Source organism: Notechis scutatus, chromosome 1 (assembly GCF_049901735.1).
Source record: "Notechis scutatus isolate UNSWTSFEM ecotype Mainland chromosome 1, rNotScu1.2, whole genome shotgun sequence".
Classification (NCBI taxonomy): domain Eukaryota; kingdom Metazoa; phylum Chordata; class Lepidosauria; order Squamata; family Elapidae; genus Notechis; species Notechis scutatus.
The window spans coordinates 229,451,880-229,472,219 of record NC_142009.1 but is presented as its reverse complement, the minus strand read 5'-3'; the positions used below and the strand labels follow the sequence as shown (position 1 = coordinate 229,472,219).

The following is a 20,340-nucleotide window of genomic DNA, read 5'->3' as shown; positions in this document are numbered from 1 at the left end:
GAGGGGCCATTCACTGTCCACCTTTGCCTTTACTCCCGAGTCGACCCTTGCTCCTTAACTGTTCCCTTCTCCTGGCAGCTCTGCACATGCGCATATTGGGAACAGGCTCCAGCTGTTTTTCTGCCCCACTGATCTCTGAGTCCGAAGGCAGCTGATAACTGTCAGGTGATGCTGGCCCCATCTCTGACGCAGAGCATTCGTCAGAGCCTTCCTCAGACTCCAGGACTGGCGCAATTTCCTCCTCAACCTCCCCACTGTCCGAGTCTGCTGCCAGCTCCTCTGGCCACTGATGGGGCACAACATTAGAAGACCTCCAAGGTCCCTTCCAACTCTATTATTCTATGTTCTAACTAGTAAAAAATCTTAGTAGGCTTCAGGTATTGGGAAAACAGATAACCATCACGTTTGTGCACCAAGATAGTCAGTTTCTAGACAATTAGCATATTTTCAAGAATATGAATGCCTCTCCCATTCCAGAAAGTGACCTCTCCCTCTAAGTCTCCTGTAGTTGCATTATTTATTATTAGGAGCCTAAATTTAATAACCTTTTGAGTCAATCTCCATCCCCATATGTCCCTTATCCACAGGACAGTGAGAAAGAAAAAAGCTGTTAGTTATTTGTATATAAGGGGCTCATCTAAGGCATCCAAATGTTTGTTCCATTTCTGAGTTTGGAAACTGGTCAGTTCAAGCACCCAGCCTTCAAAATACAGTAGTTCCAGATGTCATTGTATGTGAACATGTACATTATGTGTGCCCCCACCCCCCGATATGTATTAATTACATTTAAAACAGCAATTTTTAGCTTGCTTGGCAGTGCAAGTGAATCAAAAGAAAATACAAGAGTGGAGTGAGTCACATAAAATTTAGAGGAAAATAATACTTGTTTAACTTCATGAATTAGGGATTGTAAATTACCCCAAAGATAGAATTAAAGCATGAACTGCCCATTTGACATGCCAACCAGCAGTATTTTACATCAACAGCCATGAAACCTTTCAAATATCTAGGTATTTATTTTCAGCCCTCTGCCTCCTGGAAATTTCCATCTAGAATCCTTATGCTGCAGGCACAGACATCTTCCAGTGCAATAACCAGATACGGAGCTGTATAGGGAATACCTCTATGCTTACAGCAATTAAACTATTGAGTGCTAAAATGTTAAGTCCTTTGCTATATGTGAAAAATAGTGTATGTATAGGATAAAAATATCGCTGCCCCAGAGGGACTCTAATCTAAATTCCTGAGGTCTGTGCTCCAAGACCCCTGCTTAGTTGCAAATATGCATCTCCCATTAGAACGAATGGCTATGTCTCTATAGCTATGAGGCTGTTTGAGGTTCTTCAAGTTAAAATACTGGCTCAAACCAATATATGGGATGAGTCTCTAGCCCAGCATGTATTAATAGACAATCATAGTTTCCTGTGGAGGAATCAAATTATATCTGACCTGGTTTTCTGATCTGGTTTACTGTGGACTTATCCTCCAGTTTATTTTCTATGCTGAACATAGGCTCAGGTCAAGAAAAAAATAAATAAATCTTGATATGCAAAGGATGGAGTTGACATTTCACATCAGTATTATAATGAGCTCACACAACTGCTTTTTAAGATCCCCAAACATTTTTAGTGTATCTTCAGGACCTAACATAGAACAATGCTTACATTAGTGTGCCTGGATGCTCTCAGTTGATATTGATGAGATAATTTAATGCAGTTTGCTATTAAGATAGTTCTGCATATTTTCAGACACTGAAATTAAAACAGTTGTGTGTGTTCCTGAATCGTGGAGGATCAAATTAATCATGAATTATTTGAACTTGTTCCAACAGGCAATTGTACATTTCCTGTTAAAGGACCAGTATTATGAAGCTTCTCCAAAAGTGAGCAAATTTTGTGCTGTAGCAATAGCTTTAGAAGTTGTTGGACATAGCCTACATATGCTTAATTTCTGTTATAAATGATTTTTAAAAGTGTTATGGTTTGTATTTTATTTGTGTTTTAGTGTCTGTGAAGATAAAAAATAATTCCTATCTATAAGAAAAATTGCACAATGATCACATCAGATATACATCTCTTTCCGTTGTACCCATTTGAGTACAATTTTTGAAAAATCCGCTTAAGATGTAACCCACAATAGGGGAAAGAAACATTAACCTCTAAAGAGAGGAAGTGCAGTTAGAGTGAGGAACTGAAAAAGTCTGTGCAAAGTACTGCCCTACACCCTCACCATCTTGCTCATTTCCCCTTCTATTACTCAACAAACTCAGAGATTTTCAACAAACTCAGAGATTTGGGCAAGAAGACCCAGTGGAAATAGATCATGGATGATTTGGGTAAGTGATTCTTTTTCTTTTTTAGTATAGCAAAAAAGTAAGGACTGCAGAGATGGGTTTGTAATCATACCGCAAATAAGTTCATCTTATGCAGAATAGGAGAAACAGAAAAAACTGAAGAGGGCAAGAAGATTTTGAACACAAGGCAGAGGCTTTGTGCCTTTAGCTGCTGCTTGATGGGTATACATTAATACAGTTTCCTCCTCAAACCATAATGGTTGGATTGTTGTAAACCACGGCAACCTATCTGGTTTGCTGGTATAGGAAAAAGTGAATTCACACTGAAACAGAATGTTAGAGGAACCAAGAACCTAACTTAGGAGTAGAAACCGATGAAGTTTATCTTTATTTTTAATCAGGATTTTTTTTCTCTAAAAAATATATATTTTGAAATGTGATGAGATGTAATACAATAAATAAGTAGAAGATTATTTCAGCAGGGAAAAACACATTATGTAAATTGTTAACAAACATTTCATATCAAAATAGAACTAGGAAAATATAAAAAATATGTTTTTAAATTTGATCCTGCTGGGCTAGCCCTCACTTCCTCTGGCCCATCAGCTATTGCCACTAGTGATTAATAGAAACTTAACAATGTTTTAAAATGCAATTGTTCTATTAAAGAGATTTAGTATGGAAGAAAGTGCCATTCATCCCACTTCTATTCAACCAAAATCATTTTGGAGTTAACGATCAGTTGCATGATGTTATTGCTGGGCAAGGAGCATATGTTATGAAAATGAAACAAGTAGCCTTCATTAATCCAATTCTTGTCAGGAGGATTTTTTTACACTTCAATTTGATGAGTGCAATATGGTAGCAGCAGATCTCTGTTGCACCAAGAAGTCCAGATCTGGTACAGTTATTTACACCATTGTTAATAATGTGGGATAGAGAAGCAAAACACTTCCTACTGCATTCTTTTCTGAAATTTGATCTCCAGTCAAGAACTGAAGTGCTCCATGCTAATTGAGATAAATGCCAGCTTAGAACTGGTTATTTATTTATTATATTGATTTATATAACCGCCCATTTTCCAAATTGTAACTCTGAGTAGTGACTAGAGTTGGCACTCTCTGGGTTCTTTCAATTAAACATTTATTAGGCTCTGGAAGTACACCATCTCTGTAGTGGTTCCTCCCAAATTTTGGATAGCCCCTATTCTGCTGTTGTTTACCAAAGTCATGAATACCTTCACCCAAGCCTTTGGTAAGAGACAGTAAGACCCCTCGCTTTATCATACTTGCCATCTTTTATCTCTATCTTTTATTTATTTTTTTGTAAGTAATTTCTTTGTTTAATTATTGTGAGACACTCAGAACTGTTGAGTTGGGTAGCATACAAATTTAATACAAGTATTATTTTAAAATATTTTGATCCTATAATATATATGGATTTATAGGATTAATAATCACTTACACAAGAAGGTGTAGTTGCTGCTTAGTCAGCATTTACAAGCCAGATCAAAATTTTATAATCTTCAGATGTGAGGACATATTATCAGAAGATTTCTTCAGTCTTAAAAAATAGGTGCAAGTCCTCATTTGAAGTAATCAGAAATAACTGAAAAGAAGAACTTGTCAGTCAGGGATTTATTGAAATATGAAAGTGGTTTGATAACACCCACATGTGTCTTTCAATCAATATATCAACACTCAAGCCAGTATATATGGTATTTACAAGGGTCTTGCAGTCTAAAACAGACAAACAGGTTAAATTTGCAAGTACATTGTTTATATTTTTTTTCCTGTTTCTAGCTTTTCATTGTGTCTTCACACATGAAAGGATGATGTTAACTTTAAGTTATTTGGCATATATGTCTTATGGCACATATGTCATGATTAGAAAGAGGTATCAGATTTTAAATAGTGTGAAAAGGCAACAACAGATAGTGAGTTGTTTAATGGTTATTATAATTTTTAATGCCAGGCATCGTGAGGCTGGAACATGGAATTAACTGCCAATAAACTTTTACTTGGTTTTGGAGAGGTGACTTGGATGGGTGTGTCCAAGGCAGTAAAAGGGCAAGAGGTTATTTTATGATGTCTGTTTCCATGAGTTGTGAAGTGGAAAGCCTCATAGGATACCAAAAAGGCATATTTTAAAGTGTGAGGGAAATAGTATGTGTGATTGGATTAAAAAAAACAAATGATCAAAAAGTATCTTGAGGAAGCAGAAATGATGAAGAGACTTTTTAAAAGTTGCCCATTGATAAAGAAAGTGTGTTGCCTGTGGAAGAAGAACTACTATTTGGCTGAATTACAAGGAGAGATAAAAAATACAAGCTAACTGAACAGAGGATGTGGATACTAATTCCTGGAAGCACAGAGGAAATATAGCTCTGAGAAGTTTGCTTGTATATACTTATATAAGATTTGTATGTGTTTGTGTGCCTGCACACACACAGAAAGATACAAGAAAAAAATTGGTTTATTGATTTAAACAATAAAGAGGCCATTTAAAACAGGGACATATTTTTAATGTGTCATTTCACATGTTCTCTTAACTTCAGAACAAGGGGCTATGAATTAAAAATATAGTGCTATTTAAAATTCAGATATTAATGTGCAACCAAAATATCCTCCGAACACATTTTTTAAAAAGAGCATGCATTCTGTTACTGAGAATGGAAATGTTCTGTGACTATATTGATGTTTCCTTTTCTGAGAAAATGTAAACAAGCATATTTAATTTTTATATTTTTGGTTAATGCAGTGCTATCAGTAGTCAAGATAATTCTCTCACTGAATTATTTTAATTTTTTTCACAAATTGTATCTTTTATATCATTTTAATGACTATATTGACAAGACTGGTTCCAGAAGGAACTCTGTGTGGATGCTAACTTTTATTGTTCTCATATTTTTCTACGGGATTATAGTAATTTGGGGTTTCTATCTCTTGGTTATACTTAGCTTTGGACCTACCTTTTTCTGTCAATATATTCATTCTGGGAAGGATAGAATAATCCCTAAATTGATGAGCAATTCTTTTTTGCCTCTCTGTTACAAAATATAGTTTGGTGTTTTCTATAGTGGCAGCAGTCTGGAATAGCAAGAGGTCTTTTCCTCCACTCCTCTTTGCCCCTGTCTAGGCCATCATAGATCAAGGAGACATTTAATAGCAATATTATAGTTTTACAAATAGAAAACTAAAACTGTAGAAAACTAAGACAAAAAGACAGATGTATTTGAACCATAATGGTTTTGTTTAGATGCTTTGTTGGCAGAACTGGAACAAACAACGGAGAGTCTGAGTGTGAATGATTCAGACCCAACTGTTTGCTTTCTTCTCAAGCGCGACAACAAACCAGCAAAAACAGAAAGCCATTTAACCCAACAGCACAAATCAACACCTCAAGAAGCCAAAAAGGTATTTTTCTTAAGCTATATAAGTCTTAGGAAGCTACAGGTTATGAAAGGAAGTGCTCACAAATTTGACCCTACTAGAAAATTCATTCCAGCCTTTGGCTCATCCCTGTTCTGATTTATAACAGATTCCCTACTGAATAGTCCATTTGCTTGCCTCCAATTTGTATCTGGGACATAGTTGACCATTACAACATGTAGAAGAACTGGTTCCAGAATGAAAGATGATAGTTTAAAGGCTGCTTTAGATGAACAGGACAGTGCAACATTTTTTGAAGGATTGAAGTTATCAGAACGATAATAATCAGAAACTGAGCATTTTCTTCATATGGGGGACTTTGGGCATACACAGTATTCTTACACGTATCTGCTATATATTTATATATTTCCAGGTAGAACCAGCACACAATGTTCAAACCCATAAAGAAGATGCAGATATTTACAGGTAACTACAGAAAAAGATAAATGGACCTCAAATTATACAACTGTTTTGCATTTCATGTCTTCTAAAGCTGTATCACTGTCATAACTTGTCTATGCTTGAGTAAAGAAATTAGAAAGATCCATTTCATTTCAAAAGCTCATTTCCAAACTGTAACGTGACATTTTAAGCAATTTCCCATGGATTAAATAAAGGTTTCTTAGGACATTTACCAATGTAAGTATATCTGTTTTTTATCCAATAAATGGGTCACTATCTGTAGGTTGGAGTTACCAAGGCATATTTTGCATTTTGATAGAATATTGTGGCACCTTATTGGAATGAGATGGCGCTCGCCCAATAAAAAAAATGTGTACCAGAATGTGCATAGACAGTTACTGTATATACACAAAAGTTTATCAATTCCCCCTAGCTATTAATTCCAGGCTACTCACAATCAACTTTTAGTAGGATGGTACAATCGAGTCACTTTATTTTAATTTCCGTTAACATCACCAATGGTTATAATAATGTCATTAATTTTCAAAACAGGAAATCAAGTTGGTATTTTAAATAACATTTAAGTAGGAGGAATATTTATCTGAATGTAAATATGGTATATCCTGAGTCAGAAATATAAAGCACTGGAAATTATTCATCCTTATTTCCAAGAACCCTGGGTGATTTAGTATATAATGTAAATTTTGGCTTGCAGAGTGAGTTAAAATTATATTAGAAAATATACACTGCTCAAAAAGATAAAGGGAACACAAAAATAAGACATCCTAGATCTGAACGAATGAAATATTCTTATTAAATACTTCGTTCATTACATAGTTGAATGTGCTGACAACAAAAAATCACAATCCAAGTGATGTAATGTCCTTAAAACAAGTCAAAATGAGGCTCAGTAGTGTGTGTGGCCTCCACGTGCCTGTATGACCTCCCTACAACTCCTGGGCATGCTCCTGATGTGGTGGCGGATGGGGTGGTCTCCTGAGGGATCTCCTCCCACACCTGGACTAAAGCATCCCCCAACTCCTGGACAGTCTGTGGTGCAACGTGGTGTTAGTGGATGGAGCGAGACATGATGTCCCAGATGTGCTCAATTGGATTCAGGTCTGGGGAACGGGCGGGCCAGTCCATAGCATCAATGCCTTCGTCTTGCAGGAACTGCTGACACACTCCAGCCACATGAGGTCTAGCATTGTCTTGCATTAGGAGGAACCCAGAGCCAACCGCACCAGCATATGGTCTCACAAGGGGTCTGAGGATCTCATCTCGGTACCTAATGGCAGTCAGGCTACCTCTGGCGAGCACATGGAGGGCTGTGCAGCCCCCTAAAGAAATGCCACCCCACACCATTACTGACCCACTGCCAAACCAGTCATCCTGGAGGATGTTGCAGGTAGCAGAATGTTCTCCACGGTGTCTCCAGACCCTGTTCACGTCTGTCACATGTACTCAGTGTGAACCTGCTTTCATCTGTGAAGAACACAGGGCACCAGTGGCAAATTTGCCAATCTTGGTGTTCTCTGGCAAATGCCAAACGTCCTGCACGGTGTTGGGCTGTAAGCACAACCCCCACCTGTGGACGTCGGGCCTTATACCACCCTCATGGGATCTGTTTTTGACTGTTTGAGCAGCCACATGCACATTTATGGCCCGCTGGAGGTCATTTTGCAGGGCTCTGACAGTGCTCCTCCTGTCCCTCCTTGCACAAAGGTGGAGGTAGCAGTCCTGATGCTGGGTTGTTGCCCTCCTACGGCCTCCTCCACGTCTTCTGATGTACTGGCCTGTCTCCTGGTAGCGCCTCCATGCTCTGGACAGTATGCTGACAGACACAGCAAACCTTCTTGCCACAGCTCGCATTGATGTGCCATCCTGGATGAGCTGCACTACCTGAGCTACTTGTGTGGGTTGTAGACTCCGTCTCATGCTACCACTAGAGTGAAAGCACCGCCAGCATTTAAAAGTGAGCAAACCATCGGCCAGAAAGCATAGGAACTGAGAAGTGGTCTGTGGTCACCACCTGCAGAACCACTCCTTTCTTGGGGATGTCTTGCTAACTGCCTATGCTTTCCACCTGTTGTCTATTCCATTTGCACAACAGCATGTGAAACTGATTGTCAAGCAATGTTGCTACCTAAGTGGACAGTTTGATTTCACAGAAGTGTGATTGACTTGGAGTTGCATTGTGTTGTTTAAGTGTTCCCTTTATTTATTTTTTTGAGCAGTGTATTTTATTGTCATCCATATAATACACTCTTATGCCATTAACCAGAAAATTTTAGGATGACTTAAAATCGTAAATTAGCTCAGATATTAGCATAAAAGTTGAGTGTTGCAACTCAATATTTTTTCTTCATAGTGAAAGTTTCAACTGCTTTATGAAAGGAATATTTTGATTTGCCAGTTCATCACTTGATGATGTGTAAAAGACAGATGAATTAAATGATATGAAAATGTGTGGTCTCCACATATTGCATTAAATTTCTACAGCATTTCACAAATTTGGCTGTTTTATACATGCATACAATGTCAGTGCTGTGTAGAAAATGGGAACTTGATAAAAGGACAGGCAGAATTATGGCTTACCTAATACTAATACAGTAGAACAGCAAACAAATCACAGGTTTTGCCATTCATAAATTTGAATTATATTCTGAGATGAACTTTTGAGGTCAATAAATAAATAATTGAAATAGTGGGTTGTTTTTTGAGCAGGTATTATAAACAATGACAGATAGAATGATAGTATATGCAAGAATTTAAAGATTTACTTTTTCATTCCTTTCAATTGGTTGATCATAAATATTTTTATTTTTTGTAGCAAAGTTTTACCTCCACAGCCAACGGTGTCCTCCTCATCTTCTACCTCAGTTGCTGAGGAACTGGATGATCTTTTGGCTTGCTTGGGAACAATCCAATCCAAGGTGAATAATGGGATTCTAACTTAAATACCTTTGAAAATGAAAACTGATTGTTTATACAGACTATAATAAATTCCCAATTCTAGGAGCTGAAGTCCACGCATACTGAAGTTGCTAAGGTTGAAAAACACCGGCAAATAAATTAAGAAAAGATGGAACTTGCTATATTAAAGTCAGCTTGCATACTTCAAATTCACATTGACAGGAAAAAAACCATAAAGGGAGAGTACAGGGTTTAAAAATAAGTGAGAATGGAGTACTATTGTTCTGAATGTCTTTAAATTATTTCTCACCATGGTTGTGTATATTATATTATCCATATGCTTCTGTGTATATCCAGTTTATTTTATGTTTTCATCTTGTTCTTGGATTTTTTTTCTTGGTCCTGCATCTTTGATCACTCTGATACAGCCTCCCTAACTGCCCATGTTTCAGATCTGGAAAAGAACTGTGGGACAGGGTTTTTCATAATATCATTTGGGGATGTAGTTTGAGCATAGGAAGTTAGGGGAGCTAAAAGCCTTGTGCAGATGAATGTACAAAATAAAAAAGAACATGTTTAAGAACCATGTCCTTACTGTATTGCCTAATTAAGAGTTCTTAGATTTGCCATTCAAATGGAAAAGCATGATTCTGTTTGTTCCAAACATTTTTTTTCAGGAAAGAAAAGATGTGTGGATATATGCGAGAGTATATGTCATCGAAAATGTTTTATAAAAGTGTGTGAACGTTGCAGGTTAATAGATCAATAAATACCTTCCTGGAAGCAGAGAAAGCTACACAAAAAGATAGACAATTGCAAATTATTTATTCTCTGGTAGGTCTCAGATAGCCTGGCCACTTCTGGCCAGTCAACATCAGCAGAAGGGAACACCATGGACAACCTAGACAGCATATTGAAGAGTTTGTCTCATGATATGCAGGACCTTGGCGTTGCTACTGTGCCTAAGGGTAACTGTGCCTTTTGCCACAAACCTATTGCTGGAAAGGTAAGCATGGCGATGGGAATAGTGGATCTAGCTATCTGCTCTTTCTACTATTCTCAGTCTCACCAAGATTGCTACAACCAATTGCTTATTTGTCATACTTTTAAACTGCATGACACCTATAATTAAGAAGGCAAATTAGAGTTTCTTCTTTTGCAATGTTATCACTGAGAATCTTTATGTCTTAGCCTAAAGAGCTTCAGTTGCTCGCTAAGCCAATGAGGGTAGTTTGATGTAAAACAGAGCATCTTTGAGAATATGTAGCTTCTGTTTGAGAGAGTCTGCACTGTAAAGAGTGAAGTATCTTTAACCAATGTCTTCAACTAACCTTTTAATGAATTCTAGGTAATTACAGCTCTGGGAAAGATGTGGCATCCCGAACACTTCACATGCACCCATTGTGGAAAAGAAATGGGTTCCCGGCCATTCTTTGAGCGGGACAACAAAGCTTACTGCCAAGAAGACTACCATCAGCTCTTCTCTCCTCGCTGTGCTTACTGTACGGCACCCATCCAGGAGGTATGTATCACTGTTTCTGCCTTCGGGTAATCAACTGCCTTCATAATTGGTCCCAAACATTAGCTATCTGAGGCTAAAGACATGTACCAAAGATATATTTGTCATATATAATATTATTCCAGTAAAGCTTTCTTGTTTTCTCTGCAGAAAATCCTAACAGCTATGGATCAGACTTGGCACCCTGAGCATTTCTTTTGTACACATTGTGGGACTGTGTTTGGCGATGATGGTGGGTCATTATTTCTCAAAGTTCCTGGCTTAGCTTTTGCAAGCTTGTTTAATGTCTTTATCTATAGGTATAAATATAATCTAGGTAGATGAATGTGAAATATTTCCAAGTAGACATATTCTTAGCCCCAGATGTCTCATTCCAACTATGTGGGAAGTGATTCAATATTATACACAAGCAAAGAAAAATTCAAGGAAGTACTGTATATGAATTTACAAATGAGAAAATGGATGGAGAATTTTTAAAGATGGAAAATGTCACTAGAAAAGTTGCCAATAGGTTGGAGTAAGGAATCTTGTTGAAAGATGCAAAAATGATTGTGAATAAATGTATGCTTCTGGCTGCATTTGTTATATAGAAGTCAGAATTTGGTATATCAGGAGAAATATAAAAATGGATGCAGAGAAAATGGGGCACTTATATTCTACAAGAAAACAAGAAAAGATGGGATCAAGGAAGAATGAATGAATAAGTGAGAGTATGGGTGCTGAATGAATGTGGATTGGGTTCAAAAATGAGCATATTAAAGAAGTACCTTAGGTGGTTCAGTTATACAGGGAGAAAGAATGAGGGCTGAACTGTAAAGCAAATATGTGAAGGAAGAGTGACTGCACTGAGAAAAAGGAGAAGTAAGAAAAAGGTGCGGTTGGATGGAGTCAATAAGTGTTTCTAAAGAAGAAGCAGAATCCTTGAAGGACAAAAGCAATGGCCGAAGTTGAGTATGGACTTGATGGAAGGATAGAAGGTTCACAAGGACAGAAAGTATGAAGGCATCATAAATGATGTCAGTATAAATTGGCTGCAGTTTGTTTCCTTTCATTTATCTCATGTGTTTATTTTTTCTTGGCTTACTATTCCTTATGCTTTTTCTTCATGTCATATCATGTTGTCTGCTGATAGAAGAGAATATTTGTAGCTCTGTGAGGTCCTAGGTGCTCTCTGAGCCTGGTTGTTTTCTTGCAGATATTTCATTATCAAACTAGATAAAGCACTGATGACGTTACCTGATTTGATGATGAAACATCTGCAAGAAAACTACCAAGCTCAGAGAATACCAAGGACCCCACAATATTGTCTGCCTTCTAAGGAAATATCATGACATAAATGTATGATCAGTCAGGTCATACCGGTTTTTTTCTAATGGATGCCAGTATCGTAGTTTTCTTTGAATGCGTTTTATATCTCCTGAGTGTAAGCTGATATACAGAGCATCAGAGGGGAGCACTGATTAAAGTGTTTCTATTTCATTTTTCTCGGGTAGCATGCTGCAAATAATTGGTTTTTCTTTTCTGTTTGACAAACAAAAATCAGAAAAGCGTCAGCACATTCACAGTGGGATTTGATCACAGATGAGCACTAATGGGACACCAGGAACTGAGATCCAGTAATTAGCTCCTGGTGGATCTTTGAGCTCATTTTAATAAAACTCGGGTTCCCAAGCTCCTAATTAGAATTAAAGTGTAAAAAGTTTTACAGGTCAATTTAGAGATAAGCTGGATTCTAACTAAATTAAGTCTTTTAGGCAGCCCAAGGGCACTATTATTTCTTTCTTGGCCATCTGGGAGAATTTCCCCTGAGCACTGCTCGCTGTTATTGCTTCATGCTTTTAGAAGCAACTTTCAGAACTTTATTGCATTGGCAGCAATTTCTTCCTCTTTGGTATGGTGACTCAGATTCCAATGCAATAACTGCTTTGTGCAATTATGGATTGTTCTTTCTTGAAACATGTAAGAATTGCAGAAGTTTAGCAAAGCACTAGCTGACCTCACAGTGAACCAAGTTACATTTTTACTCAGTATGAACGGTAGCAAGCTGGCTAGTGGCATGAGCAGGCTTGATTTGTCTAAACAATTATCCTTCTCTTCATAGCTGTGGCAGCTGACTTCGACTAGATTGTTAATTCAATAGAAACTTTTTATTAATCAAGTTTATTTATTTTATCTTAACATGTTTTATAAAGAGAAATACAGATAGTCCTTGGCTTAGGACCATAACTGAGCCCAAAACTTCTGTTGCTGAGCAAGGCAGTTGTTAAGTGAGTTTTGCCCCATTTTACAACCTTTCTTGCCACAGTTGTTAAATGAATCACTGCAGTTGTTAAGTTAGTACTATAGTTGTTAAATGAATCTGGCTTCCCCATTGACTTTGCTTGATGGTATATTTATGACACTGAAACCATCATAAATCTACCAATCAGTTGCCAAGAGTCTGAATTTTGATCACATGACTGAGGAGGCTGCAATGATCGTAAGTGTGGGAAATGGTCATAAATCACTTTTTTCAGTGCCAGTTTAACTTCAAACAGTCACTAAATTAATTTCTGTAAGCTGAGGAATTACGTGTACAGACAAAGGGGGGGGGGGAGAGAAAAAAAAGAAAAAAACTTTATTCCAAAAAAAAATTCTATTTGAAGTCAAGGAAAGTCCTTAAAATAGTCATTGCGACAACTGGTTTAATTTAACTGTTCTCCACATTCTGCTCACAATGTCCAATAGATTTTTTTGGCCTCCATATTTGAAATAGAATCATTCTATAAATAACTCTATTTCTCTAAATATTAATGGGCCTCAACATAAAAATCCAGTCTACAACCCAACAGAGCCCAAACATATCTAGTAATGCACAGTCCCAGAAACCAAACAACCTTTCATTGCTGTGTTATCACTCCCAGTAATTAGAAGAATCTTAATGGAAATGAGCAAAAACAATCCCAATAAAGCCAATACAAATTGATACTCTACTGAATTTTCATTCCACATAGATATGCCGTATTGTAGTCAATAAAATATAAGTTCAATTGTATTTTTTGAAAAGTTGCTAAGTACCTTCTTTAACACTGGAATTGTCAGGCATAAGAAATCAGGTCCACACATAAGTGTTCAATTTAACTGATTTATTGCTAAAAGCCTATGCATTGAAATATTCTCTACTAACAGTCAGCACCCGGTTAGAGCTAAATAAGGTTCAATTGCAATCAAGGGGGACTGGGTGCAGTTCATTTGAGGTTCCATAAGGACTCTAAACTGAGCCCTCTTTTTACCGCTCCCCAGGTAACCCTGACAAAGGAAGAATTCAACAAAGTTTAAAGAATAATATATTCTCTATTCTTATACATAACCTGAAGTTTGTTATTTTAGCACTGTTAGCAACATACATCAGACCCATAATGTTAAAACGATGTCATTTTGCCTTAGAACTGAGGACTGTATACTGAAAACTCTCAGAAGTACTAGAAACAATGCAAGTGATAACATTCATGGTATGTGGTAAAAATTGCCAGATGACTGGATTTTGGTGCTTGGAGATTTATAGTAATTGCCAAAACCCCTTGGCAATATCTAATTTGGCAAAAATCTTGGCATCCTATATCACCTACAGAATAGTCACAATGATCGTCTTTTTGGATAGTGTTCTTATACCATATTTTGTTGCTTTGCTCAAGTCATTATAAAGTCTAGTGTTTTGGCATAACAGGTATATTTTACATCCAGTTGTTTCTTTCATGAACATCTCATTCATAACTTCTAATGTAATTGAGTGAACTTTTCAACTAAGGTTGTTCAGATCTGGTTAATACTTCATTGAAAGAAAAAGTGGAGGTCTATAGACCAGACAGAGAAGAAATCAACTGACCAATCAATCAATCCTGAAAACAGACAATGACAATTCATGTCCATAGTGCTGCCAAGGAAATTAAGTACACATGTTCATAAAGTCATCTGAAATCAAGCTCGATTTTTTTTTGCACTGCACAGTCTTAGTAACTGAGAGGAAAACTTGTTCACTCTAACCTTATAAGAATAGTCTATAATCTTCCTAAAGCCTTAATAGAAAATTAAATCAATGTATGATTCAATGTATGATTTAAGGATGAGGTCACTATAGGAACACAAAGCAAATTCACAGTAAACAGTGCCTTTCTAGAGATTGTGGAGTCCAAAAGAAGCCTTATAAACACCCACACTATAATATCTGCAAACAAACTGTGGTATAAAATATCCCAAGCATTTAAGTAGGTAAGATTGGTAATAAACAAAACAATTTCCTTTTGTTAGCAGCAACCTGTAGTTTCCACTTTCAAATTCTATATAAGGAAGCTTAGATAAATATACCCTTGAGTTGATCTACATGGAAACAGCCATGCATTTTTCTTGGCCACACAGTACCAAAAGACAGTTGCCATTTCCTCTTAGAATATTCTCCAATTTCTCAATTTGATCTAAAAAGTGAATATTTAGCAAATTGAGTTGAACTCCTGATGATGTATTCTTGCAGTTTTGAGACCTGGGATATCTGGATAGTTTCCTCACTCAAATATTAACCCTACTGATATTTCTTAGACAAGGTCAGCCTGGTATTGCACTAGATGAGAGAGAATAAAGTTTAGAGGAAATCAAATTGCATATGTTCCTAATGTCAAGCTCTATCTTTAATGGCTTCTTATTTGAAGCTCATTCTGGTTTTTGCTTCAAAATCTTTTTTTTAATCCTCCACTTTTTTGCTTCATAGCAGTTTGCCTTTACTGTGGTGCCTGTAGTGATATTTTCTTTAAGTTATGTGAGGAATCTTAGGCTTTCTTGAAACAGAGCAAATCTAAAAATCTAAATGTTCATGTTTATCTATTTTGTGTGAAAGATAAGGGGGCAGAACTTAATGTTCCAGAATTCTGTCTAGAATGGTTTATCTGCACTGATAATAGATCTGTTCTTGGGTTCACTTCTTGGAATCCTCTTGTGGTCATAACAGCAAATCTTTTACCCTTTAGTTATTAGTCCAGTAACTTTCCTCTTAAACTCTCTGATATTGCCAACTCATGAAAAGCACCAACTCTGATCCTAGAGCCTCCTGTTGAAAATATTTGTCGCATAACGTCTTGTGAATGCACTTTCATTATTATAGTTTTTGTAAGCTAACATATAGTATAAGACCCATGGTGGCTCAGTGGTTAGAATGGAGTACTGCAGGCTGCTTCTGCTGATCACCGGCTACCAGCAGTTTGACAATTCAAATCTCACCAGGCTCAAGGTTGACTCAGCCTTCCATCCTTCTAAGGTGGGTAAAATGAGGGCCCAAATTGTTGGGGGCAATATGCTGACTCTGTAAACTGCTTAGAGAGGGCTATAAAAGCACTGTGAAGCTTCATAAGTCTAAGTTGCTATTGCTATATCCATTAACATTCTCAGCATGCTTGTATTTTATGTTCAAAGTATTTCATTCTAGTACATCACGAAACCTTTATCTAGAGCAAGTTGGCGTGTAAAAAGGAGCCTGCTTTTTTCCCCTAGAAAATGAAGAGCTCCATCATACTCACAAAGGTACAGGAATGCACATTGGCATCATTTTCTTTCTCCAGCTTGGTCGCCAATACATAGAATGTATAGAAATCCCTTCAGGCCGAGTTTTTGTATATTGCACACACTCTACATACATTGGCAAAAATGAGATCTCCGAACATCCCGAGTTATACTGCTGCACAGAGATCTGAGATCTCATTTTTTGCCAGTTTATTCCAGTTTTCTGTTGCATTTTAAAAGCTACTCCAGATAATTGGGATTATAATAATATTTCTGTTATTAAGCTATGCAATAAAATAATACATAATAAATAATTATTAACAAACCATTAATTACTATTAATCAACAATAAATAATTAATAAAGACTTGGGGACTTAGAAGACCTCCTAGGTCCCTTCCTACTCTGTTATTCTGTGTTCTGTAAGTCAATGTTCTAATTAAGTCTTTCAATCTTAGAAGCCAGCAGAAATATTTAATCACCTGTCTGTGTATCTAGCTATTTCTGGTATAACAGAAGGTAACTATCCAAAGTAGATTGTAGCTGGAGGTTTCTGGCTGCCTTTGCTTTGGCTGAGAAACTCAGTCCTTATCAGCCTGGCACCATGAGCACACCTCCTCTGGCTGTGAGTGGGGGCTCATCTGGAAATAGAGATTGAAGGGTGTGGCAATAACATAGGGGCAGCCTCATTGCTCACCATGTAGACGCTAAAGTACAACCATATGTGGCCATTTTGGACATTTTCTTCCCAGGAAGCAATGAAGCTACCACTATTCAAAACCTCCAGCAAACATAGAATTCAAGCACATGTGATCTAATATTATATCCAGAGGTGGTATTCAGCAGGGTCTGACCAGTTCTGGAGAACCGGTAGCGGAAATTTTGAGCAGTTCAGGGAACCAGCAAATACCACATCTGAATGGAGATTTTACAATATTCTTCCCCTGCCATGCCCACCAAGCCACTCCCACAGAACCGGTAGTAAAAAAAATTGAATCCCACCACTGATTATATCCAACCTATAACCAGATTCTTTGCCCACTTGTCTCAATTCATCATTGCTAGCCCCAGCTATTCTATTATAGGTGTAATTTTTAGAACTAGACTTTTAAATTTATAAGTCATTCATGCGTGCATTAAACATTTATTGCTTCCTTTATTATATATTGTAGAATGCCACAACCTATTTTTATTTTTTTAATGTTTAATATTCTGTAAAACAAAAAGAAAGAAAGAAGAATATAAAACAACAATGCCTAACTGTCAACATTTGATCATAGGTTACATAACATTCAGTTTATCAGTAGAAGAGTTATTATTAGAAGCACAACTTATTGTATATAATCTTTCCAGAACCAATAAAACTGTGATTCAGCACTTAGAGAAGTCAGCCTTCAAATTTTATCAGTCACTTTTTCCATGAGAACAATTGGCCATACTTTTGCATGCTAATTATTCAATTATAGGTTATCTAGAAATTCCAGTTTGAAGCAATTTTCAATTCTGCAGCCAGGAGTAAGAACAACTCCTTTTTATTTAGAGTTATTGCCATCAAAAATATGTAATAATCACAACTCTCGAACATATTCTATTTTTTGTTTAGTTATTATTCTAACTTTAAATAGCATCTTCTAATAATTCATCACCTTTTTACAAGTCTACCATACTGAAAAAATGTTCCTTTCGGATTCCAAGCCCTATAACAATTTGATGAATGACTATGGATCATTCATGCTAATCTAATTAGAATTAAATGCCAGTGATGTAATATCTTCTACTGCATTTCTTGTATGGAAGCTAATAGGAAACCATTAATTACAGATTCCTTTCTACCAGTCTCTTAAGTCTCCATCTCCCTATCCTTCTCTTCCTGTCTCCACCCTGTTTTTGCCTTTAGGGCAAAACATTCACTCCTGCAATTTGCAATAACTCATAAAAAGAACTACATGTCAAAATAGTTCTCGCTTTGAGAACCAAGATCTTGAACAGATCAATGTTGAACTAGTCTGAAGATCACTGATCCTAATAAAAGAGTCTCTCCTTTTGTACTGCTTTTCCAAGCAAAGAGTTAGCATGCCTTTGTGTCTGTGTGACTAATTCACTGTTTTTAATTATTATCTTCCCAAACCTTCTTCTGTAGGTTTCCAGGTGAAAGATGGAAAGCCATACTGCCAGAAAGATTTCCAGAGCATTTTTTCTCCCAAATGCAGAGGCTGTGATCGTCCTGTGATGAATCAATATTTGTCAGCTCTGAATGCCGTATGGCATCCTGAATGTTTTGTGTGCAGAGTAAGTATATGGAATCACCCAGAGTTAGTACCTGTTTGGGTAGCTGGTAATTAAGGGACATTTATGTGGTGGGATTGGGTTTAGTGGTACAGCCAATTTCTAAGGGGCTCCAGATAGATTTTGGTCACAACCCCTGAATATAATTAGACTTCTTAAATGCCAGCTAATTAATGTGTTATTTGTATCTTGATATAAGGAAGTCTCTCAAACTAAAAATATTAAAATCTGATATTAAACCTGTGCTACAAAGGTATATTTTTATGTATGTACACACATACCTACATGCATACACACCCACATATAAACACACCATCCAAATATTGGTGATAGCAAGTTAATTTTGTTAAAGCTGGAAGAGAATACTACAACACAATTTGAACTGTATTATTAGCAAAAAGTGGGCCCATTCTTGAGTGTCCTTATGTTGACTTGAATTGAAAAACCTTGGGCAGGATTAATTGTTTTTGTAAGCTTCTATCCTGGATGGGTTTATGTTTCAAACATAATTCCAAGAAGAAAATAATGAATTAGAGAATAAAAACACTCAATGTTGTTTATTTTAAATAGTAGTGGACTACCAATCAATGTGCCTCTGCCCAATGCAGCACTGAGAAGAATCTAATGATATTCCAATCTCAGAAATATTTCTATACCTTGACACAAGCTCCTTTCCTCTATTTTCAGGATTGTTTCTGCAGTTTTACTGATGGTTCTTTCTTTGAACTGAATGGTCAGCCATACTGTGAGCTTCACTTCCATCAACATCAGGGAACAGTGTGCCATGGTTGTGGAAAACCTATTGTTGGACGGTGCGTCAGTGCCATGGGGCACAAGTTTCACCCAGAGCATTTTGTTTGTGCCTTTTGCCTTACTCAGTTGCACAATGGTATTTTTCAGGAGCAGAATGGAAAAACCTACTGTAACTCTTGCTTTAAAAAGCTCTTCGTTTAACTTAAAAGCATCGGAAACATTACTCTTCCCAAGAATGTTATTGCAAAACAAAAAGTAAGACTGCAATCCTAGGACACTTTCTTGGGGCATAGAGCTTCCAGAGATTTTCTCTTGAGTAAAAAAAAAACCCACAAAATTAGGCAAAATTAAATATCATAACAAATATGGTAATTTGCCCCACATTGTAACACACTCTAATACTTTAGTGTTTTCAAATTAACCAACTGCTAGGTATGTAGCTTTTGTGTTGAATTTAAATAACTTTACTAGAATTCATTATCTGGAGATCTGATTTTTTTTTTTTTAGAAATACCGGTATTAAGAGTATATATAAATGTTTGTTGAGCTTTTTTTCAGCTGATAAAACAAGTTGGTTTTTGAACTAGCACATATTCATCTGCAGAAATATCTTTCATTATTTCTATAATCTTTATAACTAATAGCAGAGATCCATGATGTCTTGAAGTAGATATGCTGCAAATTACAGAATTTTTTTCAAAAGCTACTTAGGCTTATTTCCTGGTCAGGGTGGATAAAACTGTTTTGAGTAGGTTAATCTCATTTAAAATTTTATTTAGATGACAAGGGGAAGATGTGCCAATGCATCTAGAAATCAGTGCCTTTTTAATGCTAGACTTGTGCAAAATTGCACTGCCGATGCACGTATAGTCTGTGGAGTAAATGATATGGAATCAGTGTACTTCTCCTTGTGCTACACCATTTACATCTTGCCCATCCAATGCTGCTAATTCTGAATGGCTCTGGCAGCAATGTTCCATTAAGGTATCTTTTATATAAATGTTTTGAAGTCCCTTGCCAGATTATTTGAATATTTATCTTCCCTTAATCTTCTTAAGTTTTTATACACACTATGATGAAGAATATCTTTGTTTTCAATATCTTGCTTGTAAACAATTAAATCATACATAAAGAAGAATAAATTTTATTTTGTCGTTGGTCATGAAATTTTGTGTGTTTGATTTTTAAAACTACAGTATTTTGCATGCAAATCTG

The 20,340-nt window shown here is 36.6% G+C and overlaps 1 protein-coding gene across 1 annotated transcript; it reads left to right on the top strand.

The window, feature by feature from the left end:
* Nucleotides 1-2,173: 2,173 nt before the first annotated feature.
* On the top strand, nucleotides 2,174-20,292 carry LPXN (leupaxin). Its single transcript, XM_026683789.2, has 9 exons — nucleotides 2,174-2,335; nucleotides 5,552-5,709; nucleotides 6,098-6,150; nucleotides 8,960-9,062; nucleotides 9,881-10,048; nucleotides 10,391-10,564; nucleotides 10,712-10,793; nucleotides 18,227-18,375; nucleotides 19,060-20,292. The coding sequence occupies exons 1-9, from the start codon at nucleotides 2,323-2,325 to the stop codon at nucleotides 19,324-19,326; spliced, it is 1,167 nt and encodes a 388-aa protein (XP_026539574.1). The 5' UTR covers nucleotides 2,174-2,322; the 3' UTR covers nucleotides 19,327-20,292.
* Nucleotides 20,293-20,340: the final 48 nt, after the last annotated feature.

What these genes read in the sequence shown, in the direction of transcription:
- LPXN (XM_026683789.2), top strand. An exon ending in GAAGATGCAGATATTTACAG is followed by an intron (nt 6,151 to 8,959) that starts GTAACTACAGAA and finishes TATTTTTTGTAG; the next exon opens with CAAAGTTTTACCTCCACAGC. An exon ending in GTACGGCACCCATCCAGGAG is followed by an intron (nt 10,565 to 10,711) that starts GTATGTATCACT and finishes TTTTCTCTGCAG; the next exon opens with AAAATCCTAACAGCTATGGA.